Source organism: Tursiops truncatus, chromosome 5, assembly GCF_011762595.2.
Source record: "Tursiops truncatus isolate mTurTru1 chromosome 5, mTurTru1.mat.Y, whole genome shotgun sequence".
Taxonomy (NCBI): domain Eukaryota; kingdom Metazoa; phylum Chordata; class Mammalia; order Artiodactyla; family Delphinidae; genus Tursiops; species Tursiops truncatus.
The window spans coordinates 135,818,535-135,838,272 of record NC_047038.1 but is presented as its reverse complement, the minus strand read 5'-3'; the positions used below and the strand labels follow the sequence as shown (position 1 = coordinate 135,838,272).

The window sequence follows — 19,738 nt, the reverse complement described above, 5'->3', positions numbered from 1 at the left end:
TCTTTGAGGAAATCATATGGAATTTAAAACCTGAAGGAGAGGTAGGTATTAGGAGAAAGAAGGGACGGTAACTTCCCATAGAGAAAATGAGAAATTAAAGTCTGGTGTGCAAGGAAAATGTAAATATTTCTGTAAGGCTGGAGGCTGAACAGAGGTGTTTGGGGGGAATTCTGAGAAATAATACTTATAAATATGCAGGCTCCAGATCTTGAGGGCCTTGTTGACCTACTAAGGAACGTTTATTCTCATTCTGAGAGCAGCAGGGACCCCCTAGAGGACAGCCATCACCACGGTTGTGAAACAGGAAGTTAATGGGCTGCCTTGGCGACAAGAGAACTTGGTGGCAGGAGAGCTTTTAGGGCGATGCAGGAACAATGCAGACAACGGCTGTCAGTTGTCTGAATGGTGGTTGTGGTCTGAGGTGGGGGAAATAAATGGATTTGTTGCCCAGTTCTCTCCATGTCTTTAGAAATAATAATCGCAAAAATCACAACCATGCATTTATAATGTATTAATATAAATTCAGCTGAGAGGTATTTGTGGATGGAAGACAAGACTCAGAAAAGCAGTCTCCTTCCTTCCTTCTGTCTTCTTGGTCTCTCGTCTCATGCCAGGATTTGCACAGAAGGCACAGAACAGAGATTTGCTGAAATGAAGAGGAATAAAGCGAAAACTAGGGCAACCCTTTGAAAATATCGTCACAGAGAAAGAAGAAAATAAGTAATTATCATTGCTATAGGATGGGGTTTAAATTCCTGCCCTTAGCATCTGCTGTGTTCTTTTACTCAGCCGTGGCAGAAAAGTCGTGTTATTTTACGGGATGAAATAGAAAATTCTGTAGTAATCAGACCTGAACCATCGCGGCGCCTGGGTTTAAATGGGACAATTAAAGGGAGCATTTTACCTTCCTCAAGAAGATGTTGACAAAGAGGCAGATGATAGAGATGATTTGCCACTATGATTTGCCAAACTAATTTATACACATTTCTATTTTGAGGTGGATTTTCAGGGTTCTCGGGGTCTCAACAACCTGCAAGATGTAACCATCCATTCTACCTTGTCAAGTGGCCAGTTTGAACCTAGTTTGACTTGTGTCTGCCGGGCCTGCCAGTGTCAAGGAATTCACCCCTAACACAGGACTGACATTGTGTGCCACTTAAATAATGGCTTTCCTGCAAGAATCCCATTTTACTCAGGAAAAGACTTAAAGCAGCAATCCGAACTTTCTTAATTGCTATCCTAAGAGACTTATTAGACCTGTCTGGAAATAGCATAATCTTTTTGAGTTTGGTAATTAGTGCTGTGCATTAAATAGTGCCCTGGTGGCTTCCAAGAATTAATTCTGCTTCTCGAATGTTTTAACTGACCAAACCCACTGCTGGCACACTGTAGTCCCCTACAACGAACATTAAAGTATTTTGACATGCAACAAAAAAGAGGCTTGACAAGTTTAGTCCGTTATGTCTTGTGGTTTAAAAAGTGTGTTTATGGGCTTCCCTGGTGGCGCAGCGGTTGAGAGTGCGCCTGCCGATGCAGGGGACACGGGTTCGTGCCCCAGTCCGGGAAGATCCCACATGCCGCAGAGCGGCTGCACCCGTGGGCCATGGCTGCTGAGCCTGTGCGTCCGGAGCCTGCGCTCCGCGACCAGAGAGGCCACAGCAGTGAGAGGCCCACGTACCAAAAGGAAAAAAAAAGTGTGTTTATGACTGAAATAAACCCATAAATTGAAAATTCAATATTGATAACATTGCATATTTCATAAAAATTGCTTGAAAAATAATTTATTAAGCTATTGCAATGCATCTTACACCATGAAAAATAAAAATACATTACCACTGCTTGAATTATAATGCAGGATATCTGGGTTCATCTCAGGTCCACATTTTTTGGTCTGCAAAGGGAATAAATGTCCACGATCTCTGAGATTTCTCCCAAATCTCTAATACCATGATCATGCGACATGCAAATTTAGGCATGCAAAAGTATATGCTAACATTTCTAATTTTTGCCAAATTTATGACCCTCAAGAGGCTCCGCTGTCTCTTAAAGATTGTAGTGACTTTGAGCAGGTCACCTCCGCTGAAATCAAATCTTAAATTACCCTGGAAAATATTGGTTTCGTTGTTCATAGACTACAAAGAATAAGCCACTTTCACCTGTTAGAAGGTGCCTAAGAAGTGGGGAGCATCGGGGGGAGGAACTTATGCAACGAACAAGTAAAATACCTGCCTCTAAGAAAAGCCTTTTCTCTTCTCCGGGTGAATCAAAACCAAGCACTGTGTTGATTCGAGTATCTCTTTTCTATCTTGATGAATCTGATTCGTTTTAGCTGAAAATTTGAATCCCTAAGTGAATCTAGAGTTTCGGAATGTAAAAGTCTTGGTCCTTAAGCAAGATTTTCAGCCAGGGTCAATAGCCAATCTGGCTAATTTAGGAAAAGATATGTTGTTTTTAATATATTCTTTTTACATTGAAGAGTCTTTCACCCCAGTGTATTAAAAATTATTTTTATTATTCATAGAGAATGATAAAAAAGGATGTTAATGGTGGTTTCCTGCCAGTGGAGCTGTCTTTTCCCCCTTGAAGCTTGTGTGCTTACTAAAGATGTTGAGTTTTGTTTTTGTTTTTGTTTTGCGGTACGCGGGTCCCTCACTGTTGTGACCTCTCCCGTTGCGGAGCACAGGCTCCGGACGCGCAGGCTCAGCGGCCATGGCTCACGGGCCCAGCCGCTCCGCGGCATGTGGGATCTTCCCGGACCGGGGCGCGAACCCGTGTCCCCTGCATCGGCAGGCGGACTCTCAACCACTGCGCCACCAGGGAAGCCCAGATGTTGAGTTTTTATTAGCTTTCTAATTAAGACTTTATTTTTGTAGAGCAGGTTTAGGTTCACAGCAAAACTGGGCAGAAAGTACAGACATTTCCCGTATATCCTCTTCTCCTACACTCGCACAGCCTCCTCCAGTATCAACTCCACTCACAGAGTGATTCATGTGTTAGAATTGATCAGCCTTCATCGACACGTCATAATTACCCAAGGTCTACAGTTTACATTACTGTTCACTCTTGTTATACATTTTACGGGTTTGAACAAATGGACAGTAACATGCTTTCATTATTATAGTTTCAGACAGAGCATCTCCACTGCTCTGAAGGTGGCTTCACCTATTCGTCCTTCCCTCCCCCCAGCCCCTGGCAACCACTGTCTCCGTAGTTTTTACTGTCTCCATAGTTTTGCCTTTTCCAGAAGGTCATATGGAATTATATAGTCTGTAACCTTTTCTGGTGGGCTCCTTTCACTTAGTCATCTGCGTTTAAAGTCCCTCATTGTCTGCGAAGCTTGGTAGCTTGCTCTTTTGTGGTGATGATCTTATTGCATTGTCTGCATGTACCCCACATTATCCACTCATTTATTGAAGAATATCTTGGTTGCTTCCAAGTTTTGGCAATTGGGAATGAAGCTGCTATGAGCACCCGTGTGGTGGTTTTTGAGTGGACATACGCTTTCAGCTCCTTTGGGTAAACACCAAGGAGTGTGATTGCTGATCCTATGGTAAGAGTCTGTTTAGTTTTGTAAGAAACAACCTGTCTGCCAAAGTAGCCATATACCATTTTGTGTTTCCACGGACAATGAGCGAGAGTTCCTGTTCCTCCAGTGATGTTTAGTCTTACTGAAGATTTTGCAGTTTTATGCAGTGAAGCTACAAAGATCACATGTCCAAAAGGCTTAGAGGAAATTAACGATGACCTTATCACAGACAGGTCTTTTCCAGAGGTTAGACTTCAGTTGAATTTGAAATGAAGAGAAGTGAATAATTTTAAGTTTATAATGTATTTCATAATAATGTTTTTCTTTTCTGTGGCTTTAGTTGATTCTAGGCCATTGCCAAGAAGTTTAAAAAAAAAGACTTTCTAAAATTTTCTTATAAGCTTAGTTATTTTTCCTAGAGCTCATCATTTTTGACTATGTTGATAATTTTGTAATGGAGAAACTGAGAATTGTTATATTGTGTAAGATTCTCTAGGAAGATATCATTCTATTGATAATAATTTTAACTAAATAATTGATGCTATTTTAAAAATGATTATGGCAAATTTATTAGTCTATAAAACTTACAGCCCAAAGTATGTTACACAAATGCTAGTTTTATGGAAAGTAATTGATGTTAAGGAAAAATTTTAAATGGTAATTAGTTTGGGCAATGCTGACCAAACAAAGTTAAACTGGAATTGTTACTGCAGTATTTCTCAGGGCCTTCAATATGCCAACATGAGAACCATCTTCTGAACTTATTGGATCCGAGACTCTTGTAGATCAGGATGGCAGTTTTCAAAATGTTGTAAAAATAAGCTAGTTTTAAACAAGTTAGATCGTAATAAAAGGAAAAAAGAAGGCAAACATGCTGGTTAATAACTTGCATTTTTAGCATATTTTTCAACTCATCCGGCTTCTCGTTTCCTGTAACTTTATGCATTTGATGTGGAATTTGCCAAATAAGGGGACCAACAGTTCCAGTGTGCCTGGGACTCCAGACTTTCTGATCCAGAACTGGGACAGACCCAGGCAAACCAGGAAGGTCAGTCACCCTCATTACTTCAAATGCCTTCACCTTTGTCACATATTTTTGTGACCCTGAGAAAAACATAACTTGTAACTTGCAGTCTTCACCTATAAAATTGGAATAAAAATATTTGTTGCATAGAGGTTTTTGTTTCTTTTCTTTTAAAGGACTTACTAGGAAACTATCCAACTCAGGTTTGGCTCGTAGCGAACTAGGTCAACCTGAATTCTTCCTTTCTCCCTCACCTTCCTTTCCAACACTACTATGACGTAGAGCAGACATTGTTCTCCTTATTTTATTGATGAGAAACTTTGGACACTGATGCTTTAGTTAACTTGCTCAAGGCAACAGAGCTGTAAATGGCAAAATCAGGACTTGAGGCAGCCCTGATAGAAATCAGAAGGTGCTCTATTCCGTGCTTTCTAAACTATACTCAGTGCAATTTCAAGTGTCAACGAATATTTGGAAAGTGGCCATTCATAGGAAATTTTGTAACGCTTTGATAATGCAAAAGCCTAGTACTTCCTTTTTGAATGGCATTTCTTTTTCTATCTTCACACCGTGCAGGTAACATATGTTTCGGAACAGGTGCTATCATTATGAAGTTCCATAAAATTTTATATTATAGCCCATTTATCCTCTTTGAATATTCATTAAATTTGAAATGTATATAGAACTCCTTTTCATCTCCTCTTTTTTTTTTGGCTGTAAGACTACCCTTTCAGGTATCAGTGATTATAGTAACGCATTATTGAATAATATCTGATCACTGTTGGACCTAACAAACATGTTTAAAATGCGTATTTTATTTTTGAAAAATAAGTCTCAATAAAGATACATTTGAAATGGAATAAAAAGCACATTTGGAAAACGGACCATAAAAACGTTTTCCCAGATTTCTGCTTCAAGTGTGGATAGGAGTGATGGTGGTATAGCATCACAGAACATAATGGTCCCCAGTGAGATATAAATTTCCAGCTCAGCTGAGGGATTTCACAGAACATCAGGGCAGAGATGATGCATTTGTTTTCGAAGAAGGAGATCTTACATCACCATCACGTTCCCTTCAAATGAATTTACATCTAGTTTAGTGAATGGTAGAATAAAACTGAAATATTTAACTGTCCAATCAAAAACGTGATATATTTGTTGAGAAAAATAAATGAGCCACATATGCAGAACATAAACAGGAAGGAGGTACGGATACAGGATCTGTTGATTTTCTCTCAGCCCCGAATTGTGTCTATGATTGTGACTTTTAATTTACAGTGATAATAGGCTTGAGACTTGCTTAGATTTGAACATTTGAAAAAGGTTGGAAGGATTTTTCTTCTTAGTGAGCTCGTGCCCTGGGTCATAATGATAACACACTGCGTGGACTTAAATACTTTTAGTTCATCCAGCCTCATCTTATTTTTTAATGTAGCTCACCAACATTTATAGACCTCTGACACATTTAGCAGATGGCTTTATAAATTTCTCATAGTAATGTAAGCAGGGTAACTGAAGGAAGAGTCTGCCTTTTAACTATGATCATTACTCTCAAAAACAAACTGCAGTACAGGTTTCTGTTTAGCAGTGGATGGACTGCTGTATAAGAAAACAAACTGATTGTTTTTTTTTCCTCTAGGAGAATAGAGACAGTCATATAAGTGAGGCAGGAAAAAGCTGATGTGATATCTCCATTTCTCCAAGAAGTCTTTTCCTAAGTAGATATGACTTAAAACAATACTTTTGATATAATACAGTTTTTTTAAAAAAAGGTACATGGTTATTGTAGAATACTTGGAAAAGAAATATCATGTATGTTTCCTCCCTGTTATTCTAACCATTTTGTTTATTTTTCTTTCCTTTTTTTGTTGAAGGGATATAACCATTGTTTATTACTCTCACTTTTTGTTGAAAAAACTTTAGTTGTAATACTGTTTTTCACTTATTTTATAGCTAACATTATTTGTATTGTTGCATATTGTTATTAATAGAACTTTTTAACGGCTACATAATACTTCCACAAGGCAGAAAGCATAGTGTATTTTTTTTTAAGAATTTTTTTTGATGTGGACCATTTTTAAAGTCTTTACTGAATTTGTTACAATATCGCTTTTGTTTAATGGTTTGGTTTTTTGGCTGCGAATCATGTGGGATATTAGCTCCCCAGCCAGGGATCGAACCCACACCCCCTGCACTGGAAGGAGAAGTCTTAAGCACTGGACTGCCAGGGAAGTCCCAGAAAGCATGGTTTTTAAACGTTCCTTTACTCTCAGAAATCTAGGTTCCTTCTAATTTTTGCATATTACAAATGATACTGAAATGAATAGCTTGTGTGAAAATTCTCTGTATTTGAGAATATTTTCTCAGGATAAGTTCCCAGTAATTGAAAATTACATTTTCAATCCAAGAATATAAGTTGCCTAAATGGATATGTAACAGTATATTTTGCTAATATCTTGCATGTACAGTTTGAAGGAAGAGGTTGCAGATTTTGGAAAAAATAGTGATGGGTTTTATTTAGATCCATCTAGTAGAGGTATTTCCAGGAAACTTAACTGCAGTCATCCAGGAGATATTCTAGATTTGTCAAGAAGGACTCACGAATAGGCCTGCAGTGACGTTGCTTAAGAAAATTTAGCAGTAAATGTGAATATCTTATCACAGTTAACAGCATCAATCACAGTTCTGCGGGCTCAAATCATTTTCTTTTTCTTCTTTCTTCTTACCAAATTTCCCATCAAATTTGATTCATTCATGGGATAAAATGAAACTGATTCAACTAAACTATTTCATGCGTAGATTAAGTGATAACTTCACATTACCATTTTTAGCATTAAAAACTCAGAACAATTTCTGCATGTGAGGAGAGGATAATTCATACCACATAAATTACTTTCTCATTTGCTTTATTGTACCATCTTTCATATTAAAAATAAACAACACAGGCGTCTATCCACCACTGGACCGATTTATAACACTCTAATGATATTTTGCAATTATCTGTTTATGTATCTTTTCACTGAACTGGGAGGCAATGTGAGTCCCATAAAGATAGAATCAGTATCAAGATCTCTGGCCTTGCTTCCTCCCTTCCTTCCTCCAGCTGTGCCCTGGGCTCTGAGAATTCAGTGGTGACATAAGTTTTCTGCTTCCCTAGAGTAACTGTTCTATTGGGGAGGAGAGATGAAGTAGACAAAGAATGCATGAAGAAGATACTCAGATGCTGGTAGAGACTATGAAGGGGATGAACAAGGTCCCGTGCAGGAGAGTGACTGGGTGGGCTGGGCAGGAAGGACGCTGCTGAGGAAGTCATGTTTGAGTGAATGGATGAGATTTAAAGGCATGGACTGAATGAGATCACTTCAAGAGAGCAAGGAGGGTGATGTGAAATGGAAAATTTAGAAAATCTGTCTTAACACATGTTCTTGTGAAGGAAACAGAAAAAGACGGTGGAAATTGGAAGGAGATATGGACCTAAAAAGCAGTCATTATATCTGTCGATATCTATCTATGTAATCTGTCTATTATCTATCCTCGTCATCCACCTATCTATCAAATCTACCTACCTACCTATTGTTTTCTTCTTTTACTTGTGGTAGGAGATACTGGAGCAGTAGAATTGCTAATAGAGATGATCCAATAGAGAAAAAAGGCTGACGCGGGATATTGAGAGTATAAGTGCAGAACAAAATGTCCTCAGGGGCCTGAGGGGCGGAGTCAGTGTGAGGCTGGAGTGGCTGTCCTGAAGAAGGGGCGTGGCCACCTCAAGCGATGCCAGCTCAGGACGGAGACGGAGGGAGGGTGGAGCTCGGTAGTTTTCGGTGGAAAGGTCAGCTGGTTCTGTCTGTTGGCATCTATTTTCTTGGCGACCGGGAAGGCAGGGGAGTCAGCAGGAGAGAAAGAGAAGTGTGTAGAAGAAGGTATAGAATAGTCACTTTTGAGAGTGGAAGAACCAAGTTACTGAAGAAAGAGGAGGATTATTTGGAAATGTTGAGGTCCTGTTTCGGATGTGTGGTCAAAAATTTTAGTGTCACAAAATCAGTGTGAAATGGCATTTTCCCTCCAGCTTCACTGTACTTCTGTTACCTAAAGACTGAAAAATACTGAATAACAGAAATTTCCTCAGCAGTAATTAAAGCTTTTATGTTACAATGGGATTTATCATTATTGACAGCAGCATCGAACGTAGATAAATGACAATATATACACATGCCATAATAATACTTATCCAGCCCCTGACCATGCCTAGTACACATGTATTGATAGTAGTTTTTTTCTGCTTCGCCCCAGGCTCCTAAAATAATCCTGCTGCCCCACTGGGATCTGAATACCATAAGCTTGTAACCAGGACTATCATAGATTATTGAAGCCTGAGGGGACCTAGAAATCATGAAGTTTGGTTGTTCTTCTAATTGAGTATCATAATCACTCAAAAGATCACTGCAGATCTATGTGAACATCACTAGGGTGGAATTAGAGATTAAGGGTCCCCCAAATGATCAGTATTCTTTCCATATTGCCAGGTGAATCTCTCATTAGACAGTAGAGAAATATTGATTTGTTAATTTCATAATTTCCCATATCACCAGGTCAGGCCATAAAGTGATGCTCTAATGAGAAACTAGTTAGAAAAACAAAAACAAAAGTGAAAACCTCAACACAATTATTATGAAAAGTCGCACCTGAAATAGATGAGATGTTAATATCATTGAAAATGTTTAGAATCAAAGGGACAGTCCATAGTTCCAATATTCCATACTACTCCTCTTACATTCTTAGGTTTCTAGAGATAGAAATTGTGCCTAAATTCTTGGACCCTGATACGGTATGTATGGTGGGCAACTGGAATCTTGATTGCCAGTGTACAGTGAGCCTCTGAATTTTCTCCCATTCTTATGAAATGTGTGTGGTACTTTTCAGTATACTTCTGCTCTGACCTATGACGCCGTTCAAGTGATGACCGAAGCTTTTCGAAACCTACGGAAGCAGAGAATTGAAATCTCCCGAAGGGGGAATGCAGGAGACTGTTTGGCAAACCCAGCTGTGCCCTGGGGACAAGGGGTAGAAATAGAAAGGGCCCTCAAACAGGTCAGTCACTGAAAATGATTGTAATGTGACTTAACGATGGCCACTACTTTTTCCTGCTGAATTAGTCATTCTTGTTTTATCCCTTCTGTTTTATAAAGAGGGAGTATTATTTCCTAACTACACAAAGGTAGGTTGAAGAGCAGAAACCTAATAAGTGTCATTTTCTTGACTTGCATCCCGGGAGAGTCATCTGGTCAACCACTCTGTATCTGGTGGAAGTGAATTTATAATTGTGCTCCTTTCCCGTTTCCTCATTAGGTGCAGGTTGAAGGTCTCTCAGGAAATATCAAGTTTGACCAGAATGGAAAAAGAATAAATTATACAATTAACATCATGGAGCTCAAAACGAATGGGCCACGGAAGGTAAATCATTAGTGAATTGAAGGCATTCTCTCTGTGTGAGGAGGTGAGTTAGTGAACCCATCACCTCATCTTCCAGAATCCTGGAGACATATATTCACATAGCTGGATTCAACCACTTCCAGAAACATATATTTTAAAATATGTTTTCTAAATAAACTCTGTTTATTTCTGGTAAGTAATCCTGAAATGTAATTTTAAGATATAATAAATAAAACTGTTATACTTTTTTTTTTAGACAGAGGTAGAAAAAGAGTTTAATGAGAAGAAAAAGAACCGTTCCTGAAAGATTATGGTTCAGGAGACCAAACATAGCTGGTGCAAATGTGGATGTAACTGTTCAAGTCAACATTTTTTTTCTTCTGTTGTGGCTGAAATGCCACTGTTTGGATTTTATTTATGTTTCTATATGATCACTCCCACACAAATTACCCTTGGAGAGTATGAAAAGTGAACACGAAGAGACAAGCCGTTCCTAAGAATTGTTTTTGTTTGTTTATTTTTATAGTCTCTTTCTATTGCTATTAGATTCACGTGCATAAAAGGTACATCTCTGTTTAGAGCAAGCCTAGTTAGCGTAGGTGTGATTTCAGATTCAAACATGGGTTTGAAAATAACTCAGTGCTTTGCCAGCAGGAAGGTCCTATGTCCAGGTGCCCACCTTCTGTACCCTTTTGCAGATCGGGTACTGGAGCGAAGTCGACAAAATGGTTGTTACTCTCACCGAACTCCCTTCTGGAAACGATACTTCTGGGCTTGAGAATAAGACTGTGGTCGTCACTACAATTTTGGTAATTAGCTACCTATGCCTCTGTTTTGCATTCTTTTTCTTAAGAAAAATATCTGTCAACTGGAATCGCTGCTTATATTTAGGAGAATAACTGATACAGTGATGCTTCTGAATGTTTTAGTCATTCGCTGCATGCTCATTCTGTCAGAAGGACTCACAAACACGAGCAACGGCACTCAGAATACGTCTTATCCTCTTCAGGACTGAACTTCGGCTCCACAGATAATTGGTAACCTGGTGCTCACGTGGGTGAACACCTAGGGCAAGCCTGGAACAGCCTTCCTTGTATTCCTCCCATGTTTGACCTTTCCACTCCCACACAATTCTGGGTCCGTTCTGTCCTTAGATTTGTTCCATGGTTTAATAATGTTGTCAACTTCTCTATATTCGTACGGAAAGGTGAACTCCTGAAAGACAAGGGTGATCTCCCTTCCTTTTAACCCCGAGTCTCAACACAGTAGTTGGCACATAGCTAGGGCTAAGTGGATGTATATTGGCTGGATGAGACAAAATTGAACTGGATCCTGAACGTCGAGGCTTTGGATAGATGGATGGCAGATGTCGATTATGACAAGAAGAAACTGTTGGGGAAATGAAATGGAGGAAATACGTGATTTTGCAGCAAAACAGTCTGATTTCGTTTTACTAAGTTGTGATGTAGTGAATTTGTGAGATTCATTATGGTAACAATATTGAGAAGAAAACATAGGTTAACAAGGGATTTGGATAAGAACATTGGTTGGCACTTGGAAAAGTCTTAATAAATGTAAGCTAGACGTTTGAGGATTTTTGCCTCAATCATGCCACTGAGAGGAGGTATCTCACTGAACCCCAAATATCCTCAGTGCCACTTTCCAGTGGAGAAAATTTGGGGACTGGTGTTGAGTCACGTTTTCATGCTTCCTTTTTATGGTGTTCACAGGGGGCATGCTACTCCCTAGCTATCCGTGTAGCGTAATTCTAGGATATTCTATCTCAAAGAGCAAGTGCGCTCTCAAGTCTGAGAGGGTAGATTCCATACATCACTATGGCAACGACTCTTTGAGTCTGGGCGTCACTGATCATGGACCTGATTTCCACAAGAACCTTATCCTCGAACTCGTAGTGGCACAGGGTTTTGGGTGAAGGCTGGTTCTTTGGAGTCAGGGGAGCCCTAACTTAGGATAAGAGAGTGGTGGATCCAGAGTTGACTAAAACAGATGTTAAACCACATTATTCCTCTCTAAATACTAGGATTACAAGCACCACAAGGGGACATACTAACAGTTTGTGCTTTCGAGTCTCTTGTTTACTTTGGTATGGCCAGGTGCCAGCCATGTGCATGAAACATAATGAAAGATAGATGAGGACCTTTGATCAGAAGCATTATGCTTAAGTTTTTCCCAGTCGTATTTTCCACTATGTGTATTCTACAACATCTCTGGCTTACAGGTAATAATTAAACCAGAAGATTTGAGTGGATGCGAGTAGATCGGTAACACAGTTGGTTTGATCAACCAGAGCCCTTTCTTTCCATATAGGAATCTCCATATGTTATGATGAAGAAAAATCATGAAATGCTTGAAGGCAATGAGCGCTACGAGGGCTACTGTGTTGACTTGGCTGCAGAAATAGCCAAGCATTGTGGGTTCAAGTACAAGTTGACCATTGTTGGGGATGGCAAGTATGGGGCCAGGGATGCAGACACGAAAATTTGGAATGGGATGGTTGGAGAACTTGTATATGGGGTAAGTACTGCGCTTCTCAAAGGTAAAGTCATTACGTTTGAACTCTTGTTGAGAGAATGCTTGCCTTCCATGCAAAGTACCAATGTCTGAGATGGTGGGTTTCCCACATTGCTCTAGGAATGCTGTGTTATTTCCTTGTGCACATTTGAAGATGAAGGATGAAGTTAGAAGCAAATGTGCAGATGGAGACAGGCATCTCTCCTGTCTTGAAGCCCATGGGCCATATGCATTGTTCAGAGTTTGCCACGGCATAGAGGCAGATGTACTTATCGTAATCAAGCCAGAAGGGTGTACTCTGTATTTATAAACAGGAGGGATGTTTGGGGAACTAATTGCTTTTCTTCTGTTAAGTATGTACTGGGATGCCACCAGGGAAATGATTATTCCCAGTTTCCTGATGTCCTTCCCTTCCCTTTGATCAGATAACGTAACCACGATTCCTCTCTGACCGTGACTCCTGGTTCTATTATTTTCCTTTGTTTCCCTTACAGAAAGCTGATATTGCAATTGCTCCATTAACCATCACCCTTGTGAGAGAGGAGGTGATCGATTTCTCAAAGCCCTTTATGAGCCTCGGGATATCAATCATGATCAAGAAGCCTCAGAAGTCCAAACCAGGAGTGTTTTCATTTCTTGATCCTTTAGCCTATGAGATCTGGATGTGCATTGTGTTTGCCTACATAGGGGTCAGTGTAGTTTTATTCCTGGTCAGCAGATTTAGCCCCTACGAGTGGCACACTGAGGAGTTTGAAGATGGAAGAGAAACACAAAGTAGTGAATCAACTAATGAATTTGGGATTTTTAATAGTCTCTGGTTTTCCTTGGGTGCCTTTATGCAGCAAGGATGCGATATTTCGCCAAGGTTGGTTACTCACCTGCTTCAACTTTGTGCATTTTAGGTCTCGAGTGGACATTCATGGTGTTTATGAATTCACTGTAAAGAAGTTAGCAGCCGCCGACTACCTGTCCTAGCAGCGTAAGACTCATGAGGACAGACTCTTACCGTCGGCGTAAGCCTGTGAAATATTTGAGCAATGTTCTTTGAACGTTGATCCTATATTTCCCTGGTGAGATTATACACACCATGGAGAGGCTATAAAATGCATAAGGTTCCCATCATTCCATGCCTTCTTGGAGGGGTACCGTGTTTTTGCTGCATATTCTCATTTTACAGTCATCTGTGTTTTGCTCCACAGACCTGTATATGGGAAAATGGGCAACATTACTTACTAACTACAAAAGCGACACAACTCCATCTGCGCACATCTCATCTCTCTCTCTCTTTTTTCTTCCCCCCCCATTATTAGCTCATGGAAATGACACGAGAGAGATATTTATAAAATTTGGGTTTTTTTTAAAGGTTAGGTTGCTGGGTTAAAAAGAATGTGTGATAATATATTTTCCAAGTATCTAGAAATATATAGGTGGGTAATAATGACGACTGATTGTTACAAACGCTTGTGCCATATTGAATAGCAATACACATACAGGTTGGAATAAATTCATACATCCCTATTCTCATTATAATATTTTAATTCCTGCCCTAGAATGCCTAAATATAATGAATGTATCCCAAAACACACATTGCCCTTATTCATGTCACGTACATGACTAAGAATGGTAGCCATGTCTGGTTCTTCAGAGGAATAAATCGTACTTTTCCTAATGAGATTGCTTTCACATGTAAAGCCTATATGATTATCGATCTACCGGCACATTTTAATTTGGGCTCAATTACCCTCCTTTGAGTCTATGGGTATCTTAATAACTGAGGCAATGGCTTCTTAAATACTATTTCATTATTGTTAGTTTTTGAGCACTTTGGGGATAAGAAGTGATTAATTTCAAAAACCTATATGTGAAGCTCAAAATTTTGTATCTTCCGTGATCTTTTCTGTATACTACACCCATCAAGATAAAGGGAATATATCATGTATGCAGAAATTATCAACGACCTACTTCTCAGATAGCAGGGCACATTCTTACGAATTTTACGGATCTGAACAATCGTAATTCCATCAAATTCCCTGTGGCTTCTGTATGGAACTGCACTAAATTAGAACTATATCAATGGTACTTGCATTGCATATAGAGAGAGATATATAATTTTAATGTATAGCATATAATAATAATTATTACATACTATATATATATATATAATTATGACCTCTGACAAAACATATAAGATTCATAGTTTCATCTCTATAGTTGATCTGATTGAACTTAAAGGCATAAAGAGAAGTTTCTAATGATGAAGGAGGAAAATACTAACCAGATTGGAATCTCAGAGAACACTGTGGCTCATAATAATAATGAAGTGATTCATCTTTGGTAAGAAGGCTCTTGAAGTATGATGTTACCATAGTCCTGAGATATCAGGCAGTTATCCTAAGGTTCCACAAACTATGCTCTGCCTTTTGAATCAGCAGGAGAAGCATGTGAAGGTTCCTTAGGACACAGGACATATCGACCTGGGTTCCCATCGATGGACCCAGGTTTGTTTGCCCCGCTCCTCATGCACCAGGGCTCTGAAGGTTCTGGCCTCCAGTGCTTGTCTAGGAGCAGAAAACATATTGACATATAGGAGCTGGGGCACAAGGGACATTTAACAATCTGTGTTTTCCCAGGGTCCACCATGACATAGTGACATTCTAATTTTCAACAAGCCTGCTTCCTAAGATATTATCTTTTTTCTTCATTTGTGATTTCTTTCATGAGTCATGACTCACTAAACTTCCACATGTAATCATTTTTATTTCCTGGTAAGATGTATCAATTTTAGATAGCATATTTTTCCTTGTTAGCATTTTTTTGGCCACAGAATAGATATCAATAGATATATACATATATATATAAGCAAAATTCACTTCATTAAAATTTTCAAGCACATGTATCTTTCACTTTATGGTATACGTGCATTTACCAATTGAACTTACTACCTAATATTGGGAAATTCAAGGAGTTTTTTAAATGAACCAAACTATCATTTTTTAGAATGCAATGATGGTAACTCTAGATTAGGAAAGAATAGAGCAGCTTAGTACCTAACAAATCTTAATAATAATGTATGAAATCCACAGATCACTTCAGAGATGCTCTTTGTATATTTTAAACGATATTTATCAACTTTTTCCAAGGAAAATATGGTATGGAACTCTATTATTTATATGAGTAGAACACATTTAAATTTTAATATAGAATGGTTTATTGAACTGAAGTGGTCATTGCCTGAAATTAAGTTTAGAATACGTTAACTGTAGTTTTGTGGAGACTAGGACCAAAGAATTATGAGAGCAAAACGTTGTAAAGTTGACTCTTATTCTCCAGTTTTCTTCTTCTTTTTTTCCCCCCCAATATCCTGAAAGGATTAAAATGATTAAAAATTTTCATTCTTAAAATAATTATTTAATAGAAATTTAAAAGAAATGGCAGAATATGTGCATTTATTTGCTCCGTTAGTGCAGATACTGAGAGAGGAACGTTTTATTTTTAATTAGAAAAACATTTTTGTCTGTCACCATGAAACATAATACTGAATTTGCTCCTCTGCATAAAATTTCTCAGGAACTCCAGAATCATAATTGATCCTTTGAAAACACTTACAAGTAAATAATAAATTGCTCAAGAATTTTCTGTTTTGAATAATGCACAAGTCAAATAAATTTTGGGGGTTATCTCACACACTGTAAATAAACTGGCATATTTAATTAAATTTACAGCTAGAACAGAATGACTTATAAAAATGATTCTCAAATATATTACAAATAAACCTGAAATGTATAGTATCAAAAGCAATTACCATGCAATCGTTTTGTTTTAAGGGCTGTGAGTAGGCAGTTACTGAATCTACCCTCTTCAGTACAGGCTACATGTCATACAATTATACCTTCCATTGTGATGGAATAAACAGTGAACATTTTGAGAGTGGCTGTGTCTACATAGGGTTTTTCCAAAATCAAAATGTATTTAATATCCTTTTCAGAATATAAGTGAGACTTGTTTAACTTTTTTCCATTCTATCATATTTGTTTCATTCTTTGCAACTCTTAGAGACTGGTAAAGGCTCTTAATTATATTATTATTATTTTTTCATTGCTTGTGTGCTCTCTCTCTTTTTCTCTTTTATTTTAGCTGCAGATGTTTTTATCTAAAAAATCTTTACTTTTAGCTTCACCCCTTTTCTTGACTGCTTGAGTAGTTTATTCTACAAATACGATCTAATAATTTGATGTAGTGTCTATGTTTCATCAAAAATATTTCTTTATATTTAGTTTAGTTTAGGAGGTTTAGTTTAGGTCATAAATTGGCACATTTTCATGATTTAAATTTTTAGAAGTGTTACCTCTTCACTGTAGAAGGTTTAATTTTTAGGCATAACAGAGTTATTAACAAAAAAGAAAAAGTTATTATACTGGTGTGTTAATACTACTCAAATACCATTATATGTAGAACCTCACCAAATCTTACCAAATAATACCCTATGTATCTCTTTCTGTATCTACATGTCTACATTTATCTACCTAGGGTTTATCTACCAGTAAATTACTGGGAATCAATTAAGCTTTTGAAAAGTATTTTAAGTAAGAATTTATGGTCACAGGAATATTGTTATTATATTTCAACTAGGAATTTATATCTTGGCAAACTTTTACATGTCTAATTTGTTCTCCTTGAGTTTTCTTTTTTTTTTTTAAGCAGGAGGCACAAAGGAACAGGGTCATAGCTGTCCATGCCCTGAAGCATCAGAGTTTTATTCATTAAGAATAATATTTTGTGTCATACTTTGTTTGTAGTATCACTATTTTCCATTTTAATCTTGTACTGTATCTAAAACCTATGTTTCTGCACACACAAGAATACCTAATGAAATTTTGGGCCTTTTTTGAGGGTTTTGAAATTCATTGGCTGGATTAAAAGGAGGGTTTCTTCAGGGTTTGAAGCCACATCTGTGGTACATACTCTTTTATTTGTGATATTTGCATTTGCTTGTCAACATTGTTCTGAGTTTTGCTGTTGATCTTAGATTCTATTGTTCGATTGCTTATGTCATGAGTGGATGAAGTAGTATGAGCATTGGATAGATTATTTGCACATTTCTTGAAATCGATTGTTACGATATTTCATACCATAAACTCTTTGGCCATGATAACTATGAAAGAATCTCAGGAATCTGAAGTTCTGCCTCTGGCTGTCTCATCAAATCTAGCAAATCTGTACTCCTTGCCCAGAAGGTTTAATCATTTCAAGTGTCATCAACTCGCAGGTATATTGAAAAGTATAAAGCGAAATATTTCCCTATAAATCGATATTTGCATAATACTGCTAACTTGTTTTCTTACGAGGTCATTCATTTCGCTTTACAAATCCATTTCGTACTTGTTATCAGATCCCTGTCCGGGCGCATTGTTGGAGGAGTTTGGTGGTTCTTTACCCTGATCATAATCTCCTCCTACACGGCTAACTTAGCTGCCTTCCTGACCGTGGAGAGGATGGTATCTCCCATTGAAAGTGCGGAGGATCTCTCTAAGCAGACAGAAATTGCTTATGGAACCTTAGACTCTGGCTCCACTAAGGAATTTTTCAGGGTAAGAGATTCTGCTTCCTAACTTCCGATTTTGTTCTTGTAATTAAACTTTGTGCCCCCTTGCCCCTCCTTCCGTGGTCTACACAAAAGTGCTGTGTGCAAGTAACTTCCTTCCCTGTCTCTAATTCTATTTCTGTTTTTTTTTAATTGTTATTTTATATTGGACTATAGCTGATGTACAGTGTTGTGTTACTTTCAGGTGTACAGCAAAGTGATTCAGTTATACATATACATATAATTTATTCTTTTGCAAATTCTTTTCCCATTTAGCTTATTACAGAATATTGAGTAGAGTTCCCTGTGCTATACAGTAGGTCTTTGTTGGTTGTCTATCTTATATATAGTAGAGAGTAGAGTGTATGTTAATCCCAACCTCCTAATTTATCCCACCTGCCCTTTCCCCTTTGGTAACCATAAGTTTGTTTTCTATGTCTGTTTTTAACCTTGACTCTACCCCGCTCCCTTCCCTACCGCTATACTTAGCACTAGCTCTATCCTTTTGTTTGATTCCTGACTCCTTTGGAGAAAAACACTTTGTTGCAAAGAAATCTAGTTTTAAAAAAAAATTGATTGTCTTTTTGGAACAAAATTGAAGCAAAGTATAGTTAAATTTAGGTGATTATTTTTAAAAGAAAAGGATGTTGTATTTCGTTTTACGTTAAAGCATGACTTCCATCTATCTTACATAATTTACAGTTGAAAACTCACTTTCCAATCCGTTATGTTAATTCTAAGTCAGGAAACAGATTGTGTTCATATGTGGAAATTCCAAACTTTCTGTTAAACCCTCCAAGAAAAGGCTAGCAAAGGCCTTCAACTTCTCGACTTTTAAAATGGGAATCATAATTACAACGTGTCTATTAAATGTATTTTAGTTTTAAAGGATCTGTGGCCTTATTATGGTCTCTGTTTATGGGCACCAGTCCAGAGGCTGATGTTGGTATAACTTTCTTTCATTATACTATTATCTCTCTATAAGAACTCATTCTATTAAAACACTTAAATATAGCAGATAAACTTTGGTATTGACATTAAGCCAAACACGGAGCATATGATGATCTCTGATAGTCCATCTTTGGGTGTGCCTAACTTTGAGTGAGATCCAGGCCGGTTTACTTCTGCATTAGGATTTAGGACTTTCAACTTCCAGCTGAAGTAGTAGACTGTAATTTGAAGACTGTCTCCTTCTGCATTGCCACTGGTCTCTTTTCCAAATAACATCAGTTGTGCTCCAGATATCACGGGAGAAAAAGTGGTGTTGTCAGACGGCTGACAACAGAAAATAACTTGGCTGTACGTGGGGTGGGCAGGACCTTGACTCTTCCACTAGGTACCGCGACGTAAGCTGAGAGCGTGGTCCATCTGTCAGCGGGTACTTTGACTTTGATGCTGCATATGAATGTTGTAATGCAGATTTGTTACTAATGACAATTTACTGCTACTTCTGAAAATAGTTGCAATACTCTTAATATAACACAGTGCTCTAGCCTGATCATAACAGTGGACCTATTAAAATAGATTAGAATATCGCATGATTCTCAATTAGAAGTGTAGTTTGAAACATTTTTAAATTGTTTGTGTCCCGATAGGTCTTGCTTCTATTTTACTGGTATATTTTATTGGTATTCCGCGCTCTTGA

The 19,738-nt window shown here is 38.0% G+C and overlaps 1 protein-coding gene across 1 annotated transcript in view; it reads left to right on the top strand.

Moving 5' to 3' along the window:
- Positions 1-19,738, top strand: part of GRIA2 (glutamate ionotropic receptor AMPA type subunit 2) — a 143,652-nt gene that overhangs the window by 100,440 nt on the left and 23,474 nt on the right. The window contains exons 7-12 of the mRNA XM_073805621.1: positions 9,471-9,638; positions 9,897-10,001; positions 10,679-10,789; positions 12,309-12,515; positions 13,007-13,377; positions 17,902-18,100. Of these exons, the coding sequence (XP_073661722.1) occupies positions 9,471-9,638; positions 9,897-10,001; positions 10,679-10,789; positions 12,309-12,515; positions 13,007-13,377; positions 17,902-18,100 (1,161 nt within the window). The remainder of the gene's footprint in view (positions 1-9,470; positions 9,639-9,896; positions 10,002-10,678; positions 10,790-12,308; positions 12,516-13,006; positions 13,378-17,901; positions 18,101-19,738) is intronic.